Source organism: Capricornis sumatraensis, chromosome 16, assembly GCF_032405125.1.
Source record: "Capricornis sumatraensis isolate serow.1 chromosome 16, serow.2, whole genome shotgun sequence".
NCBI lineage: Eukaryota > Metazoa > Chordata > Mammalia > Artiodactyla > Bovidae > Capricornis > Capricornis sumatraensis.
The window spans coordinates 54,115,109-54,137,828 of record NC_091084.1 but is presented as its reverse complement, the minus strand read 5'-3'; the positions used below and the strand labels follow the sequence as shown (position 1 = coordinate 54,137,828).

Below are 22,720 nucleotides of genomic sequence, written 5' to 3'. Positions count from 1 at the left end.
TAACAAATCAGTGATAAAAAGACAACTCAATTTAAAAATGGGCAAAGGATCTGAATAGACACTCCTCTATATAGAAATGGCTAATAAGCACATGAAAAGATGGTTAAAATGATTAGTCACGTGGGAGATAAAGATCAAAACAATCTCAAGGTACCACTTCATACTCGCTGAGATGGCTATATATATATTTTTTTAAATAGATTAATAAGTGCTGGTAAGAAAGTAAAGAAAATAAAGTGCTGGAGCTCTCACACACTGTCCAGCAACAAAGGACTCTCTTCTGTATTATCATGGCACCTTAGGCGACCACAGCTACTAAGGAAGTGGACCTTGGTAGGAGTAATGCAGTCAGAAGATACAGATTCTGGTTCCAAGTCTGTGACGTACTAGCTCTAAGACCTTTGGATTGACTGTGTAACTTCAAGGTAGCCATATCCTCATCTGTGTAGCAGGAGAAATACCTGCTTTCTTTTCCCCTGGAGAAGGGAATGGCTACCCACTCCAGTATTCTTGGCTGGAGAATTCCGTGGACAAAGAAGCCTGGGGGGCTACAGTCTATTATGAGGATACAATTGAATAATACTGGATATTAACATTCTCTCTTATTACATTTAAGGCACTTAATGATGTGTTGAATTATTCTGAACTTCTTTTCTTTTCCAAAGGAATCACCCTGAAGCCTTTTAGATCTGCAGCCACGCTCTGTGTTCCAGACCCCGTCTTTAACAGTGGACACCATCACTCTCTCCTGTTGCCAGCTGAGGTTCCAGTGCAAAGGCTCCTGCTTAGCGCCTTCTCTGCACATGGGCTTGTCCCTGGAGGTGGAGTCCAGTTTGAAATCTGGTGCAGGTACAGTATGGATAATCCATTCCTGTGCCTGGGAAAGAAGTGCATAGTCATAGAGCATCCTTCCCTTAATTAGCCCTGGTTGAACTGTAAGCAAAGTGACCCCTTCTGCCCTGTTTAATATTATTTAGGAGTTTGGTAGTGACTCTTATCCAGCTTTTACCATAATCTGTTAAATTATTAGGCTTTTGGGAGCACTTTGTATCTCTTGCTTCTAACCACTACTTACATTTGGAAGAGAAGTTTTCATTTTTATCTCCTACTGTCACTTAACATGTATTAGTCACCTTTCTTCTGCTTCTCTTTTTGCCTTACGTTGTTCAGGCCCTTGCTATATCATGCCTCAATTACTCTAATACTCTCCTAACTGGTCTCTTCACTTCTAGACTCATTTCTTGTAATCTGTTCTTCCCACCACCAGAAGACTAACTTTTGTGAAATAATAATCCCACTCATGGCACAGAACCACTTGTTCTGCAGGATGGATGTTGTCAGGAGCGGCTACTCCCAAAGGGCAAAGCCAGATGCTGAGTCCTCAACCGAAAACCTGTGAGAAGCTGGGCTTTGTCTTGAACACAGAGTATAATTTATGGGGTTCTTCCTGCAGGTTATGGGCAGTAAATCCAGCCAGACACAACCACAGCTGCATACCACAAATACAGGACAGTCAGGCTCCAAAGAAAACTAGATACTGAAAGCTTATCCCTGGAACAGACTGAATCATTCGTCCACCTAATTCTTTGAGCTGACAGCTTGTGCTTTTGTGGCTTACAGATACTATTATCCTAATGTGAGAGACCAGATGGTCGCCAAAGGAACCTTGCCATTATCGAGGATCTGTGCCTTGGTAACCATGCAGCACCGTGAGGATGGGGGCATACAGACCTTTAATCTCCCTTTAACCCCCAGGCTTGAGAATAGGAAAGAACTGAGGAACCAGTCATCAGGTAATTGAAGATGTTTACCTTTCGCTTTCAAAGGTATTATATGTGAATATCCCTTTTCCCTCTAAATTAGTGATTCTTCACATTTTGTGGTACTTACCTTTTCAGAATTTGATAAAAACTGAGGTACCTTCTCTTAGAAAGTGAATAGAATACATACTGCAAATTTTGAATATAATTTTAGAAAATTCATAGTTATGTAGATTGTGTTCATAAATGTTGCTTGTCTTATCTCACCTTTAACTTCAGTAGCATTTGACAAGCCCTCAAGACACAAATCCCAAGTATTATGTAGGTATACTCAGAAAATTATTATTCTAAGGCAACATGATGTAGGATTGGAAGAAAATAGCATGAAGTGGAAATTCACTGTGAGGGAGGAGAGAGTCAGGATTTAAAGTTAGAAGGGATTAATTAGAATTGGAGTTTTGAATTCTATCCTAATGGTTCCAGCAAGATGACCTATCCTTCTAGTACATCATGAATAACTAGAATGAGCCTCATAAATCAAGTTACTCTTCCCTCTTACTGGAGAGTATCTGCCCAAACAAAGGCTTTATCTTGTTAGATTGAGTTGTTCCTCCTTACCCTCACTGATCAGCTTGTTCTGTTCCTTAAAGCTTTCCCTGGGGACTTCTCTGGTGGCACAAGAGATAAGAATCCACCTGCCAGTGCAGGGGATATGGGTTTGATCCCTAGTCCAGGAAGATTCCACATGCTGTAGAGCAAGTAGAGCCCAAGAGCCGGGACTGCTGAGCCCACCTGCTGCAACTACTGAAGCCCGTGAACCTAGAGCCCGTGCTCCGCATCAAGGGAAGCCTCCGCAATGAGAAGCGTGCACACCATAACTAAGATAACTAAGAGGAGCCCCCACTCTCTACCACTAGAGAAAGTCCACATGCAGCAGCTGAGACCAGTGCAATCAAAAATAAGTAATTTAAAAACAATGTTTATTTTTATTTTTGGCTGCACTGGGTCTTCATTACTATGTGGACTTTTTCTCTAGTTTCAGCAAGTGGGGGCTACTCTTTGTTAAGGTGTGTGGGCCCTCTTGTTGCAGAGCATAGGCTCTAGGGCACATGGGCTCAGTGGTTATAGTGCTTGGGCTTAGTTGCCCTGTAGCACGTGAAATCTTCCTGGACCAGGGATCAAACTCATGTCCCCTGCATTGACAAGTAGATTCCCAACCACTGGAATACCGGGCAAGTCCAGGAGAATTCTTATTAAAAGATGGCATGTGAAGGTGTTTCAGGTGGTGGTAGTAGGAGGGTGATAGAAATGTGTGAGTGCGAAAACCTTTTAAAGATTGTAAAAAACAAAGGTTAGAGTCCATCTCGATTCTATAAAAATAACTGGGATTACGTTCTGCCTCTGTTAGTTATGTGATTTTTACAAGCAGTTGAATCTCTGAGCCATAGTTTTCATAGATATAAAGTGAAAATTGTGACTTCTGTTCTGCTTTATTAATCCTAAAGTACAAAAATATAATGTGATTCTGACCATAGACAGATTGTTTCACTGCTGAGGCCCCTTACTGTTCATTAGGATTATAGTGTTTAACCTCTTCCTTCCTTCCTGACTAGGATTTAGGATTTGGTAGAACAGAAGATTATTTCAGCCAACCATTTGATTTTTCCTTTCACCCTCATTCTTCAGGTTTACTGGATGTGGGCCTAAGGTACAGGCGTACTCCAAGGACAGCAGAGGGAGTTCTCGCTGCCCGAACTGTCTCCATCTCAGTCCAGATTATCAGAGCCTGTGGTTTACAAGCAGCAGCCAAGTAAGTTCACCTTAGAAAAGCAATTCTCAAACCAAACCTTTCTCCACTGCAGTCCACATAATTTGTGATGCTCAGATAACATAAAACTTCCTTGGGTACAATCTTCAGTTTATTAACCACAATTCTGCTCTTTTCTTTTTCTCTTAAGAAAGCACATAGGAATATAAGTTAATAAATCAGTTGCAAATGTTGCTGTTTTAACTGTTATTAGCAACTTAGTTCCTTGACCTTGTCTAGCAGTTTATTCTCTACCCTGTTGCTGCTAATGTTGAGTCTCATAAGTCATGCCCGGCTCTTTACAACCCCAATGACTGTAGCCCACCAGGCTCCTCTGTCCATGGGATTCTCCAGGCAAGAATACTGGAGTGGGTTGCCGTTCCCTTCTGCAGGAGATCCTCCCGACCTGGGGACTGAACCCAGAGCTCCCCCGTTGTAGGCAGATTACCATGTGAGCCACTAGGGAAGCTCTCTACCCTACTCACCCCTTAACCCAAGGTCAGACCCTATGCCCTCCACCATGCCAAGACCAATCACTATTACAGATCCTCTTATAGTCTCATGTTCAGTCTGAGTACCACCTTCTGTTTTTCTGGCTCATTCCCCTTTAGTCTGTTGTCAGTACAGAAGCCAGTGAGCTTATGAAAACTTAAATAGATCTTGACACACATCTACTTAAAACCCACCATGCCTTTCCATCTCATTTAACGTAAAAACCAGAGCCTTTTAAATGGTTGTAAGGCCCCACATGATCTGACTCCATTATCTTTATGACCTCCTCTCCTGGAAGTTGGTGCTCTGCTCACTCCACTCCAGCCACTGGCTTTTTTATTGCTTCTGCACACATGCTCTTCTTCCCCTCAGGGCCTTTGCCTTGCTGTTTTCTCTGCCTGAAATACTGTTTGTATAAACAGCATGGCTTCGCTTGCCTCCATTGCTCATTCCTCTCTCTACTTTGGATGTTCTTCCTTATTTTGTCCTCTAAACAAACTTCCGTTTTCATCAAGGCTTTGCAGCCTTCCTCCATCTCTCCCTACATGTTGATAGAATTGGTGCTTTGTCCTTTGTCTGCTAGCTCCATGTTGCAGCACATAGCAGTCTGTTTCCATTACTTGCAGACATGAGTTTTCCTCTACTAGGCTGTGAATTCCTCTGCATGCACACACTGCCTGAACTCTTCTCTGTACCCCCACCACAGAGCATTGTTCCAGCACATAACAAGTGCTCAGCTAAGAAGGAGAATTTGGGACTTCCCTGGTGGTCCAGTGGCTAAGACACCATGCTTCCAATCCAGGGGGCCCAGGTTCAGTCCCTGGTCAGGGATCTGGATCCTGTATACCACGAGTAAGAGTTCATATGCTGCAACTAAAGGGCCCATATGCCGTGACTAAGACCCAGTAGAGCCAAATAAATCAGTTCAGTGTAGACACTCAGTGGTGTCCGACTCTGTGACCCCATGGACCACAGCATTCCAGGCCTCCCGTTCCATCGCCAACTTCTAGAGTTTACTCAAACTCATGGACATTGAGTCAGTGATGCCATCCAACCATCTCATCCCCTGTCATCCCCTTCTCCTCCCACCTTCAATCTTTCCCAGCATCGGGGTCTTTTCCAGTGAGTCAGTTCTTCATATCAGGTGGCCAGAGTATTGGAGTTTCAGCTTCAGCATCAGTCCTTCCAATGCATATTCAGGATTGATTTCCTTTAGGAATGACTGGTTGGATCTCCTTGCAGTCCAAGGGACTCTCAAGAGTCTTCTCCAACACCACAGTTTAAAAGCATCAATTCTTTGATGCTCAACTTTCTTAATAGTCCAACTCTCACATCCAAACATGACTACTGGAAAAACCACAACTTTGACTAGATGGACCTTTGTTGGCAAAGGAATGTCTCTGCTTTTGAATATACTATCTAGGTTGGTCATAACTTTCCTTCCAAGGAGTAAGCATCTTCCAGTTTCATGGCTTCAGTCACCATCTGCAGTGATTTTGGAACCCAAAAAAATAAAGTCTGCCACTATTTCCATTGTTTCCCCATCTATTTGCCATGAAGCGATGGGACCAGATGCCATGATCTTCATTTTCTGAATGTTGAGCTTTAAGCCAGCTTTTTCACTCTCCTCTTTCACTTGCATCAAGAGGCTTTTTAGTTCTTTGCTTTATGCCATAGGGTGGTGTCATCTGCACATCTCAGGTTATTGATATTTCTTCCAGCAATCTTGATTCCAGCTTATGCTTCCTCCAGCCCACTGTTTCTCATGATGTACTCTGCACTGAAGTTAAATAAGCAGAGTGACAGTATACAGCCTTGATGTACTCCTTTCCTGATTTGGAACCAGTCTGTTGTTCCATATCCAGTTCTAGCTGTTGCTTCCTGACCTGCATACAGATTTCTCAAGAGGCAGTCAGGTAGTATGGTATTCCCATCTCTTTCAGAATTTTCCACAGTTTGTTGTGATCCACACAGGCAAAGGCTTTGGCGTAGTCAATAAAGCAGAAAGAGATGTTTTTCTGGACCTCTCTTACCTTTTCCATGATCCAACGGATGCTGGCAATTTGATCTCTGGTTCCTCTCCCTTTTCTAAATCCAGCTTGAACATCTGGAATTTCATGGTTCACGTACTATTGGAGCCTGGCTTGGAGAATTTTGAGTATTATTTTGCTAGCGTGTGAGATGAGTGCAGTTGTGTGGTAGATTGAACATTCTTTGGCATTGCCTTTCTTTGCGACTGGAATGAAACTGACCTTTTCCAGTCCTGTGGTCACTGCTAAGTTTTCCAAATTTGCTGGCGTATTGAGTGCAGCACTTTCACAGCATCATCTTTTAGGATTTGAAATAGCTCAACTGGAATTCCATCACCTCCACTAGCTTTGTTTGTAGTGATAATTCCTAAGGCCCACTTGACTTCACATTCCAGAATGTCTGGCTCTAGATGAGTGATCACTCCATGATTATCTGGGTCATGAAGATCTTTTTGTATTGTTCTTCTGTATATTATTGCCACCTCTTCTTCATATCTTCTGCTTCTGTTAGATCCATACCATTTCTGTCCTTTATTGAGCCCATCTTTGCATGAAATGTTTCCTTGGTATCTCTAATTTTCTTGAAGAGATCCCTAGTCTTTCCCAGTCTATTGTTTTCCTCTATCTCTTTGCACTCATCACTGAGGAAGGCTTTCTTATCTTTCCTTGCTATGCTTTGGAACTCTGCATTCAAATGGGTATATCTTTCCTTTTCTCCTTTGCCTTTCATTTCTCTTCTTTTCACAGCTATTTGTAAGGCCTCCTCAGACAATCATTTTGCCTTTTTCATTTCTTTTTCTTGGAGATGTCTTGATCCCTGCCTCTTGTACAATGTCACGAACCTCTGTCCATAGTTTTTCATGCCAAATAAATAAATATAAATATATTTTTTTAAAAAAAGGATAACTAGACCATGATCCTGAAACAAGCTAGCTCACTTTGGACATGAATTCAAGAAAGAAGCAAATGCTGCTTAATTTGGTCCCTGTTACAACTTAAGAGTCAGAATATTTACCTTTAACTTCATGGTCACTAAATAACTATTGGGATTACTGCCATGTGAGATCTTACGTGAAAGTAGCTGATAATATGTTCAGTCTAATTAATACTTTTCCTTACTGAATTCTCCAAATAGACTTTTCCAGTAACCACTCAAGAACATCTTAGTGAGATACCACGGAGGTTTTTTAATCATGTTCTACCATATAGTCAAACTTCTAATGGTTTCTCATAGTCAGTAACAGTGATCTCCTAATTTTAATTCTACATTCCTATCATTTAAAAAAAATTAGCATACTCTCTAAATATATGAATACTTATTCATGTATGAGTCATCTTCATGTACTACTGTACTAATACATATATTGTTAAGAGTAGTAAAACTTTAATATATGAAATAACAACTCTAGAAATTTTAATAATTTTTTCCTGTGCCCAAATAGTTTACTCTCTGAACCCCCTAGATGGTACTCACTACGTTCTAGGGTGGTGGTCCACGGGATAAGGTCCAACCTGCTTGCTCAACATGGCATTCAGGACCCTTCAAAATAATCTGAGTCTTGAAAGAAGAGTAAGAGTTAATCAAAATGCCCAAGAAAGCTGAAAATTATTCCAGTCAAAGAGAAGAACATGTGCAAAAGCTGTGGAGGCATGAAACTTATATATAATGGAGTACCCATTCTGGGTAAGACCCAGCCCATGTCAGAATCATAAACATAGTGTTAAATAAATTGGTTACTATGTAACCAACATATTAAAAAGCGGAAACATTACTTTGCCAACAAAGGTCAGTCTTGTCAAAGCTATGGTTTTTCCAGTAGTCATGTATGGATGTGAGAGTTGGGCTATAAACAAAGTTGAGTGCCGAAGAATTGATGCTTTTGAACTGTGGTGTTGGAGAAGACTCGTGAGAGTCCCTTGGACTACAATGAAATCCAACCAGTCCATCCTAAAGGAGATCAGTCCTGGGTGTTCATTAGAAGGACTGGTGTTGAAGCGGAAACTCCAATACTTTGGCCACGTGATGTGAAGAGCTGACTCATTTGAAAAGACCCTGATGCTGGGAAAGATCGAAGGTGGGAGGAGAAGGGGACAAGAGAGGATAAGAGGGTTGGATGGTGTCACCGACTCAATGGACATGAGTTTGAGTAAGTGGGAGTTGGTGATGGACAGGAGAGCCTGGTGTGCTGCAGTCCGTGGGGTTGCAAAGAGGCAGACACGACTGAGTGACTGAACTGAACTGAACTGAACTAACAGAAAAGGACTCAGAATTTCAGTACTCAGATCTCAGAGAGACTGAGTAATAGGTAAGAAATTCAGTAGTTTCTCTGGGAACTCATGGGGAAAGTCAGATTAGATGGCAGGCAGTTTTTTTAAAGTCCTGCATCTGGTCTGTGTTGTGCTTTCAAGCAAAAAGGGCAAGAAGCCAGACCAGGGCAGTGGAATGTCCTTGTAGTATCACTCTAGTAGGCAGATGAATATTGTCTTCTTCATACACACGTATGCTATGACATCTCTATTACTAAGAAAAAACGCTGTGGGCCTGCCAAAGCCTAGATAAGAAACACATGGTCTGTGAGTGTTCTTGGTGGCCTCATGGGAATGGTGATGTTCCTTAGGCAGTCTACTGATTTCTGATACTGAATCCTTCTCATTTCTGATATTCCTACCCTTCTCCCCTACAGGGCTTTGGCTGAGCAGGAACCTGCTCTGCAGTTTAGTGCCACAGTTGGGGTCAATGCCTTTGTCACCACTCATCTGTCCTTCCTACCCAAGGGAGAACAGCACCAAACCCGCCCTGTGGCCTGTTCCTTCTGCCCCGAGTTCTCCCATCACAGTGAGTTCTCATGTAACTTGGTAACTCAGCACTGCAGTGGAGAAGCCTGTTTCCTGGCAGAGCTGTTAGAGTTTGCAGAAGTTACTTTTGCTGTTTATCATGAAGATACCAAGTCAGGTGAGGACAGATGGCTCACAGTCACAATTAAAAAGAGTTCTGTTTTAAATGGTATAGTGCTTCCAACTTACTTCTAAAGGGTATAGCAAAAATATGTAGAATATGTATTGAGTGTGTTTAAGAGAATGTAGAGAAGTAAGGCAAATGTGTCAAGTTGTTAGCAAGTGAATCTAGGTGAAGGATATATAGGAGTTCATAAATATTCTTGTAACTTTTCTGTATGCCTGAATTTTTCAAAGTAAAATTACTTAAGTGTGGGTATACACATACTTAATGATTTAATTTAAATGATTTAGAAGGCATTCAAGATTTGACTAGAGCTCTTTTCCGGTTATCGCGGCGTAGGGAACTATGAGCAGCAAAGTCTCCTGCGACACCTCTATGAGGCGGTGCGGGAAGTCCTGCACGGGCACCAGCGCAAGCGCAGAAAGTTTTTGGAGACGGTGGAGCTTCAGATCAGCCTGAAGAACTATGACCCTCAGAAGGACAAACGTTTCTCGGGCACCGTCAGGCTTAAGTCCACTCCCCGCCCCAAGTTCTCCGTGTGTGTCTTGGGGGACCAGCAGCATTGTGATGTGGCCAAGGCTGTGGATATCCCCCACATGGACATCGAGGCACTGAAAAAACTCAACAAGAATAAGAAACTGGTCAAGAAGCTGGCCAAGAAATATGATGCCTTTTTGGCTTCAGAGTCTCTGATCAAGCAGATCCCCCGAATCCTGGGCCCAGGCCTGAACAAGGCTGGCAAGTTCCCTTTCTTGCTGACCCACAATGAGAACATGGTGGCCAAAGTTGATGAAGTGAAGTCCACGATCAAGTTCCAGATGAAGAAGGTGCTGTGTCTGGCAGTGGCTGTTGGCCACGTGAAGATGACAGATGATGAGCTTGTGTACAACATCCACTTAGCTGTCAACTTCCTGGTATTATTGCTCAAGAAAAAATATGGACACCTTATCTTTGACAAAGGAGGCAAGAATATACAATGGAGTAAAGACAATCTCTTTAACAAGTGGTGCTGGGAAAACTGGTCAACCACTTGTAAAAGAATGAAACTAGATCACTTTCTAACACCGCACACAAAAATAAACTCAAAATGGATTAAAGATCTAAATGTAAGACCAGAAACTATAAAACTCCTAGAGGAGAACATAGGCAAAACACTCTCAGACATAAATCACAGCAGGATCCTCTATGATCCACCTCCCAGAATTCTGGAAATAAAAGCAAAAATAAACAAATGGGATCTAATTAAAATTAAAAGCTTCTGCACAACAAAGGAAACTATAAGCAAGGTGAAAAGACAGCCTTCTGAATGGAAGAAAATAATAGCAAATGAAGCAACTGACAAACAACTAATCTCAAAAATATACAAGCAACTTATGCAGCTCAATTCCAGAAAAATAAATGACCCAATCAAAAAATGGGCCAAAGAACTAAATAGACATTTCTCCTAAGAAGACATACAGATGGCTAACAAACACATGAAAAGATGCTCAACATCACTCATTATCAGAGAAATGCAAATCAAAACCACAATGAGGTACCACTTCACACCAGTCAGAATGGCTGCGATCCAAAAATCTGCAAGCAATAAATGCTGGAGAGGGTGTGGAGAAAAGGGAACCCTCCTACACTGTTGGTGGGAATGCAAACTAGTACAGCCACTATGGAGAACAGTGTGGAGATTCCTTAAAAAATTGCAAATAGAACTACCTTATGATCCAGCAATCCCGCTGCTGGGCATACACACCGAGGAAACCAGAATTGAAAGAGACACATGTACCCCAATGTTCATCGCAGCACTGTTTATAATAGCCAGGACATGGAAACAACCTAGATGTCCATCAGCAGATGAATGGATAAGAAAGCTGTGGTACATATACACAATAGAGTATTACTCAGCCGTTAAAAAGAATTCATTTGAATCAGTTCTGATTAGATGGATGAAACTGGAGCCGATTATACAGAGTGAAGTAAGCCAGAAAGAAAAACACCAATACAGTATACTAACACATATATATGGAATTTAGAAAGATGGCAATGATGACCCTGTATGCAAGACAGGAAAAAAGACACAGCTGTGTATAACGGACTTTTGGACTCAGAGGGAGAGGGAGAGGGTGGGATGATTTTGGAGAATGGCATTCTATCATGTATACTGTCATGTAAGAATTGAATCGCCAGTCTATGTCTGACGCAGGATACAGCATGCTTGGGGTTGGTGCATGGGGATGACCCACTGAGATGTTATGGGGAGGGAGGGGGAAGGGGGGTTCATGTTTGGGAACACATGTAAGAATTAAAGATTTTAAAATTTAAAAAAAAAAAAAAGTTACTTAGAAAAAAAAAAAAAAGAGTTGACTAGAGCAAGATGATCTCTAATGCACCTTCCAACACTGAAATTCACTGAGTATAAATGGATTCTGATATGGCTATATTGTAACACAAGCCCTTTAGTCAGTAGACCAGCAACTAATTTCCCTTTTTTTTTGTTTGATTTAACAGCCAGTGATATAACCAGTATCCACTCATTCAAAGATTACCTGCTTGGAGTAGTAAAGATTCCAACAAAAGATCTGCTGATGAAGAGATCTGGTAGGGATCCTGGATTATCAGTTTCTGATCCTGTCCTTTCCTGTTCACCTCCCTGCTTGAGATCATCTTGTTTGGCTCTCTTGCAAGATATTGGGTGGGCAGAGGGGAAGGGGGGAGACACCTTAGCACATACTTCTCAATTCTGCCAAATACCTCAGAAGTTTTCTCAAAAATATTGTTAAGTCCTTTGCTAGTTATTTCAGAAGTCTTCTAATAAAGCAGAGAAGCTCAAAACAGTGTACTGTCATCTTCCTCCAGGAAAGAGAATGATGATGATACTACTTATAATAAATATGGCAATACCTATTGCATTATATAGCACTCTGTAAAATATTTTCTCAGATCTCATTTGAACCTCAGGGTAACTCTTACTGTCAGGGATACTAAGATAATCTTCATTTGACAGATGAGAAAATTTAGGCTCACAGAGTTTAAGTGATTAGTCAGAACAACACAGCCACATAGTAGAGTCCTGGAAATCAAATTCAGCTTTGCCCATTCTTTTTCACTATACTCTTCTGTCTCACTGAAGAAGGAATGAGGCTGTGAGATAGAGAACTGAAAGAAAGTACAACCACCAAGACAGCAGTCTGGAAATACTGGTCCCATCCTGCTTTTTACTAGCTCAGTGACCTTGACCTCTCTGAGTCCCACTTACCTTATAGATGGAGACTGTTAATGGTAACAAGTCTGTGAGGTAGGACTCAGTGAGATAGGATGTGTAAAGTACCTGACACTTAGCAGGCACTCAGTAAACATCGTTTCCTTCTTTTGCCCATCTTCCTCCCTAGGATTATATGATCTGTTTTCCAAAATTTAGCACACATCTCCCAGTTTTAACTGTGAATTGAAATTTGAGCAATACTCAATAAGCAGATACTATGTGCCTGCCAGAAAGAATCTCTAAAGCTTGATAAAGCATTCAAATCTCACTTCTGTCTGTCACTTTTTGTGATCTAGGACAAGTCACTTCATCTCCCAGCTCTCTAAATGGAATCTCTGAAAATGGAAGTAATAGGATCTTGCAGGATTAGTGAAGCAGTCGATGAAGTTATACATATAAAAAGATCTCTGCACAGGGTGGGCCACATGGTTTCTTTCCTTCTGAAACTTACTACAGAGTTTGTCAGCAAATAAGCACCAGCTGAGAAATCCCAGCTTCACAAATTAAATTTAACCACTTGGAAATAAACCTTTTGACAATTTGGAATGCAGCATTTGTCTTTACAGTCAGTCAGTCTAAAGTGAACATTCTGTTTTGTTTCCTCCTGCCAGTAATCTCAATTATAGAATCACAGAGCCAGAGGAACAATCCTATGCAGCAGTTCTTAAGTGCTAAAATGGTGTGAAATTCTTTGTGGATTTATATTTGAGCATTTTTCTGGGCCAACTTTCATTACCGCCAAGGGGATCTGTGACCAAATAATGTTAAGAACCACTTTGTTGTGAGGAAATTAATACCCAGTGATGAGAAATTACTAAACCAAAGCTATAGGTTTTTAGACTAAAGTTAAAAGGAGTCTTGGAGATCTATATTCTCATTTCAGCATCCTCATTTTATAAAGGAAAACTTGGAAGGCCCCCCAAAATTAAATGCATTAAATCATAACACCGTAAGTGACCTTTGGCAAATTCATCTCAATAAGTCTGAATCTTCTAATCTATAATTTTAATTTATAAAATCTCAGATAATTGCTGTGAATATAGTCTAAAACTGCTTGACATAATTATGAAATCCAAAAAACTCAGAAAATTACAAGTTTTTTTTAAATTAGATAAGCAGCCAAACCTGACGCCAACTGACATGAGACTGTTTAGGCTTCATTTCTGACTTGGGCCACTTCCTGATTATATAAAGTTTTATTGGAGCACATTGTGCCCATTCATTGACATATTGTCTATGTCTGCTTTCTCTCTACAATACAATTGAATAGCTGCAACAGAGACTATATGGCTGAAAAGCCAAAAATACTTACCATCTGCCCTTTTACAGAATAAGTTTACCAACCCCTGACCTCCGTGACTACTGACTAGTACATAGTATTCAATTTATGTACCATATTACCTTTCTAAGATCTGAACATTTTTAAAAGTGTAAACAAATCTGATCCTGAAGATTTTAGATAAGATATTATGAACTTATAATAGGTGGACTGTAGACTTTAAGCCAGCTATACCTGGATTCAAATCCTAGCTTTACTGCCTGGTAGCTGTAACAACTTGGGAAGGTCTCTGAGCTTTCATTTGGTCATCTGTAAAATATGGATTATTGTCCTGTTTAATCCTCAGAACACGACAGGGTTACCAAGAAAATTAAATGATGTAATATGTATAAGGGCTTCCCAGGTGGCGCTAGTAATAAAGATCCCGTCTGCCAGTGCAGGAAATATGAGACATGAGTTTGATGTCAGGAAGATCCCCTGGAGAGTGGCATGGCAACCCCTGAAGTAGTCTTACCTGGAAAATCCCATGGACAGTGGAGCCTGGCGGGCTACAGTTTAGGGTCACAAAGAGTTGGACACAACTGAAGCAATTTAGAACCCAATATGTATGAAGCATAAGAGAATTTCTGACATATAGTAGATACCCAGTAACAAGTAGCTAATATTTAAAATTTTTATTTTGAAGTCTAGTGCCTGGTCCTTCGTATGTGTTCAGTAAGTGGCAGTTCCCTTGATAAAAGACCCATGGCTAGACATCTCTCAGATCTCCTAATCCTGTCCCATGCCTTCTCCATTGTACTCATCGTATCATAATAATATTTCACATTTTTAATTCTCTTTCAAAGCTCTTCCAGAACCATTATTTCATTTGACAATCATAATAACTTTGTCTGATAAACAAGATTGGCACTGTTTTTCCCATTTGTCAGGTAATGAAATAAGGCTAAAAGAAATTAATGGCTTACCCAGACTGAACCACTAATTTTGAGCTGAGCCAAGGAGAAAATTGAGATCTTCCGGCTCCTAACCTTTGTTCTTCCACCTGATTTCATTGTCTTTCAGCGGTCAGATGAAACAAACTTCAGCACACTGTGGGTTTATGTTTTCTTTTCTATATTGGACCAGGGTGATGGCAGAAAGTCTTTTTACTTATAAAACAATAATTGAAAAACTTTCTTTTCTCTCATAAGGGATCACAGGATGGTATCCTATCGTTTTCCCAGAAGAGGGGGTCCTGCCTCATGGCTTGGAACTCATGCAGAAGATTGTTGGTGGTCTGGAGCTTTCAGTCTCCTTCACCCATCCTGGAGACAGAGAACGGGTATTGGAAGCTGCTAAGCTATTGGGCTGGAGCTTTGAGAATAATCTGAAGGATTTTGTCAAGATGGATGAAGAGGAGCCAGCCACTGTTACCATCTCCACCCCGAGGCTCTGGCTGCCCATCCATTGTGTGCTGCTTGCCGGCCACAACCACATTCATAAGAGTACATATTGCTACCTCCGCTACAAGCTATATGATCACGAAGCCTTTTGGACCCCTCTCAAGAAGCCTAAGGAATCTACAAACAAAAAGCAGGTCATGGTTACTTTCAAGGCATCCAAAAGAGCAGAAGTCACCAGGAGCCCATCACTGCTTTGGTACTTCAGAGAGGAGAGGTTAGAAATCCAGGTGTGGCGGGCTTACGGCAGTGAGAGTGTAGAGAGGCCCCACCAGACAGACAGCTGGATTGGCTCAGCCTATGTGGACTTGACCAGACTTGGGGAGAGGTCAGCAAGGACACTCACTGTCAGTGGTAAGTGATGAACAGCCTTAGCGCTTGTGGTTTGAGCACCTCTGCTCTGTGACAAGCACCACGTGAGATACCCTCTCTGACATTATTTTATTTGGTCCTCCCAGAAATCTATAAGATAGATATCAAACTCATTTTTCAGTCATGAAAATGGAGTCTCAGGTAGGTTGGGTAACTGCCCAGGGTCACATATTAGTAAGTATTCTGGCCATTATTGCATGTTGAAAGATTAATAATAATTTAGTAATGCTTCTTGAAAGTAAAGAGATTTCCGAAAGAGGTCTGCTGGCTGCTTTAAGAAGGGCATTATCTAGTGACAGTATATCTTAGTGGAGTCTAAGGTATACGGTCTAAGATCTAAGAACTGGCTCTGAACTTTGTACCCTTAAAGTACATCCAAATTCATCAGACTGTTGCACCTAACACAGTGCCTAGAACACTGTAAGTCCTCAGTTAATACATGTAAAATAAGAATGAGTGAATTTAGGGTCTGCCTTTAATCCCATGTGTAAGAGCCTATATGATAATCTAAAATGTTAGTTTTTAAATACACTGAGAAGTGTACCTGCTAATGAGATTAGGATGTCCTTTCTCTCTGGTCAACACATCTTGGAATCAGAAAATCTACATGGTAATTAACTGGTTCACAAGACAGAAAGGAAAAAAGGTAGTATTTTGCAAGTGGCATTATGAGTGCTTTTCTTTCAAGCATTTGTTCAGTATTTGCTCTATGTACATGACCCTGGGAATTCAAAAGATGAGTCAAAAATAGTTAATGGGTTTGTTGTTTAATGGGGAGGTGGAGTAGTAAACACATACAGTAAAGTGTAAGAACTATGAAAAGGTATTCTCAGTGGCGCTGTGGGAGCACAGGGACACAACAGGTCTTTGGTCCAAGGATGACACGTCAGTGGAAGTGATGCTTCACCTGAGTTTCAAAGGATTTAGAAATAAGTCAAGAAAAGGAGGGGGAAACGGTTTTCTAAATGGGAATAGCATGGGTGAAGGCATAGAGTCAGGAAGCAGCCTGATACATTTTAGGTGTTGTAAGTAATTTGGTGCTGTTGGATCACAGGATATATAGGTTGGGAAATGGTGGAGAATGAAGCTAGAGAGGTGAGCAGGAGGATTGTGTGGGAAGCCTCTTCTAAGCAGGAGAGTTTAGGCTTTTTTCTGAGAGCTATGGAAAGCTATTTTAATGAGTTCTGAATAGAAGAGTGACATAGCTTTACTTTCTAGAACAATAAGTCTGGCAGCTATGCTACAGAATGAATTGAAGATGACCAGACTAGACTCTTCCAGGTCAGTTCAGTTCACTCTCTCAGTCGTGTCTGCCTCTTTGCGACCCCATGGACTGCAACACGCCAAGCCTCCTTGTCCATCACCAACTCCCGCTTACCTAAACCCATGTCCATTGAATTGGTGATGCCATGCAACCATCTCATCCTCTGTTGTCCCCTTCTCCTCCTGCCCTCAATCTTTCTCAGCATCAGGGTCTTTTCCAATGAGTCAGCTCTTTGCATCAGGTGGCCAAAGTATTGGAGTTTCCACTTCAACATCAGTCCTTCCAGTGAACACCCAGGACTGATCTCCTTTAGGATGGACTGGTTGGATTTCATTGCAGTCCAAGGGATTCTCAAGAGTCTTCTCCAGCACCACAGTTCAAAAGCATCAATTCTTTGGCGCTCAGCTTTCTTTATAGTCCAACTCTCACATCCATACATGACCACTGGAAAAACCATAGCCTTGACTAGACGGACCTTATACTCTTTACAAATGTCATATTTATGTACCTTAACATTCCTATAAGGTAATTTTCCTCACTACACAGTTGAAGAAACTGAGTCACAACGCTATCATAGCTCTGTTAGCCTTGTGCCCCTACCCTGTTACTGAGCAGGTAGCCCAAGCTAAAGGAGGACTGAGTATCAGGGTGATCATCCTAGATTCTCTGATTCTCTCTGGACCCAGCAGGTATAATTCTGACTCTGGTGAGCACCTCATCAAATGCTGTGTGTCCTGTTCTGTCTGGGCTGGCCTAGAGTCACTTCAGAGAGACTACAGAAAGAATCCTTGAGGTATGCAGAGCTCACTGGAACTAAAGTTCATAAAAATAGTCTTATTTATAACTTTACTCTGCTGAAGCAGGTAGGTTTGGAAAACTGAATATAGATTTAAGGATCAGAACTTGAACATAAATAACTCTTCTCCCCCCCCTCACTCCTGTCAGCTTTTTATCCACTTGTAAAAGGGCCTTATACAAAGTGTAGCATTTTATGTTTATTGAATGGGTTGCAATCAGTTCATCTAATCATCCATCCAACCGTCTTTCCAAGTACTATTAAATTTCTTGAGGATAAGGATGTAACAGTGTTGCTTTTGGTATCTTACTTTCTATGACTTGCCCTTATTTTGTGCCTGTGATAATCATCATAATCTACACATTGCATGGGAAAAAAACAGGTTGCCTAAAAACAGAAAAAGACAGGAAAAACTCCCTCTTATTGCAGTCTGAATCAGTAAAGTCCATTTTCCTGAATTGTTTGTTGTTGTTCAGTTGCTAAACCATTTCCAGCTCTTTGTGACCCCATGGACTGCAGTAGTACATCAGGCTTCCCTGTCTTTCACTGTTTCCTGCAGTTTGCTCAGATTCATGTCCACTGAGTCTGATGCTATCTAACCATCTCATCCTCTGCTGCCCTGTTAATTGGAATGAGTCTTACGAAGCAAACTTTGAGATTCTGAAGAAACTATTAGTGCCCGCTGCTCTATAAATAAAATCTCATGTTAATACCCAGCAAACCAGAAAAGTTATATCCCGGGGTTTAAATCTGCCACTTACTGGAAAAGTCATCTCGCCAGGTTACTTAACTGCTCTGAGATTCTAGCACATAAAAAATACTCAACAGATACTCTCTTTTCTTTTTGCCTCCTGCCACCGCCTCTTCTTTCCCTTCCAAATGATCTTCAGGGCTACTGCTAAAACCTATTTATTTGGTGAAACAGGCTAAATTGAGCATCAAGTCAGATTCCTAATAAGAGGCCTAAGAAGAGGAACCAGTAGGACTTATGGAAGAAAAGACAGACTACTCTTGATTTCATCAAATGTTAAAACTTTTAAGAGACTCCAGAAGTCATTTAAGTCTAGCTACCCCCTCAGCTCATGGATTCCTTCTGTAGCAGCGGTGCCTGGTAGTCATTCAGCTTTGGCTTAAAATCCAGCCTCTCATTGCTTTCCATTATTTCAGATAGAGTTGGGGGGTTGTGGGGGAGACAGTAAAGTCTCTCACAGTGTATATTAACCTAACAGTTTCTTTTGCAAATTAGTATGTTAGGACCTGTGGCCCTACCAAACAAGAGTGGACCACGAGCACCCTCAGTGAACATCTCCAGGCTTAGAAAGTGTCCCTGCTCGCCTCAATTTATTCTTCTCCATCCTCTTGCAGGTATTTATCCCCTATTTGGACGAAACGCTTCCAACCTCTCGGGAGCTGCCTTGAGAGTTCATGTGGTTCTTTCCTCTCTTTCTCCACACCCTGGGCCCACTCATGAGCTGGACTCCATGGACTGCAGCAGCCACAGTGAGTCTGAGCAGGTCCCCAGAGGAATTGATGAGATCCAGCTCTCTCCACCACATGGCCACCGGAAGTCTCCAGCCTCCACCCAGGTCCCCTGCAACAACACCACAGCTGAAGTCTGCGCAGCCCAGGAGGGCCCTCCTGAGTCAGATGGAACTTTCACAGTCAGCATTCTGGTAGAGAGAGCAATGCACTTAAGCTTGAAAGGTATGTTCTTCTCACTTATCTATAAACAGGTATCTGACTTTGCAGGCTAGAGTCCTGTCTTCATAAATCTTTCTAATCATGACTGAGTCTGGAGGAATTGCTAATCATCTTAATCAATAATAATTATATTTTTCAAGCCTAAAGGTTTAAGCAGTGTGAAAGCCTTTCTGAACTTAAGTGGGCCTTGTCAGTTATCTTGATTTTGTATATCATAAATTCCTCAGTCCAGAAACCAGAGTATCAATTTAGATGCACCTCTTTTCCTTTTTCACCATCCATTAAATTACTGTGTCTCCGAAATTTCTGTTAGATCTCTACCTTGGTCTCTATTCATACCAACTTTATCCCTCTTCATTATACACCTAGGGCCAAGGATTCTTAGCACTGGATCCATAAGCCCTAGGGAATCCAAGGACTAAAGTCAGGGTAGGTGATCTTGGATAGGAAAATAATTACATCTGTATTTTTATTAACCTCTAACTAAAATTGAGGCTTTCCGGGTAGCCCAGTGGTAAAGAATCTGCCTGCCAAGCAGGAGACACGGGTTTAATTCCTGGATCAGGAAGATCCCCTGGAGGAGGAAATAGAAACCCACTCCAGTATTCTTGCCTGGCAGATCCCATGGACAGAGGAGTCTGGCGGGCCACAGTCCATGGGACATGACTCAGCAACTAAACAGTAGCACAGCAGCAACTAAAATTGAACATTTCTTCCAACTGTGAGTGTAGGCAATAGAGCCTAGTAGGAGAAAGCAATGGCGCCCCACTCCAGTACTCTTGCCTGGAAAATCCCGTGGACGGAGGAGCATGGTGGGCTGCAGTCCATGGGGTCAGTCGCGAAGAGTCAGACATGACTGAGCAACTTCACTTTCACTTTCCACTTTCATGCATTGGAGAAGGAAATGGCAACCCACTCCAGTGTTCTTGCCTGGAGAATCCCAGGGACGGGAGCCTGGTGGGCTGCCGTCTGTGGGGTCACACAGAGTTGGACATGACTGAAGTGACTTAGCAGCAGCAGCATGAAGCTGTCAACTATAGAAATCACAGGTATTTTCATATCCCATTTTAGTTACTGCAGATATCTTGGCATGTCGTTTATTCCTGTCATTACTTCAAAATTTCAGTAGTTATTCAGTTCAGTTCAGTCGCTCAGTCGTGTCCAAAACCAAAGTAATTATTAAACCTAAAACTTAATCTTGTTATATATTAATAAAACACGTATATTGCTGTGTCACAGTTTTTTAATGTTTTATTAACTTTGATTTCTTTGTAATCTTATGTATTTTGCATTATTCATTTAAAAAAAAAAAAAAAAAAACTACTACTAGAAGAGGCCCATAGACTTCCCCAGATGGCCAAAGTAATCCATGGCACAAAGAACCCCTGCCCTACATTTTTTTCGCCCTTGCCCTACCTGTATTCAGCGTTGTAATCTCTCCTAAAATTTTCCCTTTTGCCATCACCTTACTGTTTTGCCTACTTAATTCCAATTCCTCTCTCAAGACTCAGCACAATCACCATTTACCAGAGTTTCCTTGATGTGGGCCACCACCTGTTTGCCCTTTTTATCATAGCATATATTGCATACATTAATGCTAACATTTGCATGATTTTCTTCTCTGCTAGGTAGGAGCTGTTTGAAGACCAGAGACCTTATCTCATTCATTTCATTCATTCAGCAACAAAACATATCCTGTTTGCTGTTTGAGCACTGTCCATGGTGCTAGGGATAAAGCCGTGAACAAAATGACAATAATAGTGCCCTTATGAAGCTTACATTCTAGTAGGAATATATTCAACCCTGTATTTCCAGGCAATAAGTCGTGTATGTTTGTGACTTTGAGCAGTTATTGTCTCTCTTTGTCTTGAATTTCTCATCTGTAAATGGCTTTGATTATCAGTTCTGAGATGTGTGATTATTCTGAGAACTAAAAATCCATAGCTTTGTAAGTCCAGAAGATTTCAAAATATATCTTTTGATTTGGCCTTCCTACTTGGCTCCTACAGATTCTGTGTTGCCTCTCAGTTTTTGCTGTGTTTCCTTATTACTTTGGAACAGAAACAAAATTCATGTTCACAGTAACTGTTGTCTGTCTTTTATTTCTATTTCTCCATATACATACTACCAACAAATGTTACATCCAGAATTATAAGCTTCTACAAAGACCCTGAGGTTCTCAACCTTCTCATCACCTTTGTGTGTCAGAGACCTTGAAGCGTTCTGTCTCAGGACAGAGTCTTCTCCACATACAGCCTTGCTGTGCTGTATTAGAGATACTGAGGTGCTGCATGAGTCACAAAATTAGGAAACAGTTTTCACTTTTTGGCTGCCCTACCAATGCAGCCCATCTGTGACAAGTCTGATAAGGAATGAATTTAAGGAAAGCACAAAAAAGCTTTGATTTTTGCAAAAATTGTTTTGGTTTTTTGTTTTTGCATTGAAAATAAAACTTAATTTGCAAAAACATGCTTATGTTCCATTTTAGGGGTTGCCTCCATGTTGCAAAGAGCAAAATATGCTTATAACTTCTCAGTTAGACAGCAGATTGTATTTTAAAATATGGCTTGACAATTAGCAGTAATTTATTGAACATCTCTTTGTACCAAGTTCTATTCTCACTTTGGAACATTAATTATCTCACTTATTCCTTACCACTATCCAGTACTCTTGGGCTTCCCTTGTGGCTCAGTTGGTAAAGAATTTGCCTGCAGTGCAGGAGACCTGGGTTCAATCCCTGGGTTGGGAAGATACCCTGATTTCCCTGGTGGCTCAGATGGTAAAGCGTCCGCCTACAATGCAGGAGACCCAGGTTCGATTCCTGGGTTGGGAAGATCCTTTGGAAAAGGAAATGGCAACCCACTCCAGTACTCTCGCCTGGAAAATCCCATGGATGGAGAAGTGTGGTAGGCTACAGTCCATGAGATCGCAAAGAGTCGGACACAACTGAGCAACTTCACTTTCACCCACTCCAGTAGTCTGGCCTAGAGAATTCCATGGACTGTATAGTCCATGGGGTCACAAAGTTGGACAAGACTGAGTGACTTTCACTTTAATCCTTACCACAAAGGATTATTTTATGAGCAGATTACAGTATATAACCATTTTATAAATGAGGAAAGTGAAGCTCACAAAACTGAAATGACTTGAGTTACACAGTTGATAAGCTCTATAGAGCTGTAATTTTAATCCTAAAGCCTGACCTAAAAGAATTTCACCTAAAGCCTGTGCTCTTTGGTCTAGTACACAGAGTCTTTACCTTGCCTCTCAGGATGTATTTATCAGTTTATCTGTGTTTATCATGTAGTCCTGCTTACACTCTGTATTACCACGGTAATTATGTACTGTGTGTCCAGTCCTGTGCTTATGTTGCAAGAATGGTAGTTCGGTTCAGCAAGTAGTAAATGCTAGGCCAGTGCCAGGTACAGAAAGCGCAGAGCAAATGGCACACAGTTTCTGTCCCCTAAGAGCTGATAACCCAGATAAGGCGATATGATGAATTGACGTGATTTTAGAGGGGCCGTGGACACAGAGTTGGCACCATGCTGACTTTCTTTCCCTTCTAGTC

The 22,720-nt window shown here is 41.4% G+C and overlaps 1 protein-coding gene, 1 non-coding gene and 1 pseudogene across 3 annotated transcripts in view; all 3 read left to right on the top strand.

The window, feature by feature from the left end:
• Positions 1-22,720, top strand: part of C2CD3 (C2 domain containing 3 centriole elongation regulator) — a 122,841-nt gene that overhangs the window by 58,231 nt on the left and 41,890 nt on the right. For both annotated transcript variants that reach the window (XM_068989325.1, XM_068989326.1), the window contains exons 18-24: positions 666-849; positions 1,621-1,793; positions 3,447-3,570; positions 8,774-9,042; positions 11,548-11,637; positions 14,771-15,373; positions 18,817-19,155. In XM_068989325.1, coding sequence (XP_068845426.1) covers positions 666-849; positions 1,621-1,793; positions 3,447-3,570; positions 8,774-9,042; positions 11,548-11,637; positions 14,771-15,373; positions 18,817-19,155 — 1,782 coding nt within the window. The remainder of the gene's footprint in view (positions 1-665; positions 850-1,620; positions 1,794-3,446; positions 3,571-8,773; positions 9,043-11,547; positions 11,638-14,770; positions 15,374-18,816; positions 19,156-22,720) is intronic.
• Positions 9,394-11,499, top strand: LOC138092713 (large ribosomal subunit protein uL1-like; annotated as a pseudogene).
• On the top strand, positions 21,914-21,985 carry TRNAC-ACA (transfer RNA cysteine (anticodon ACA)). Its single transcript has one exon. It is a non-coding gene; the product is annotated as a tRNA-Cys (tRNA).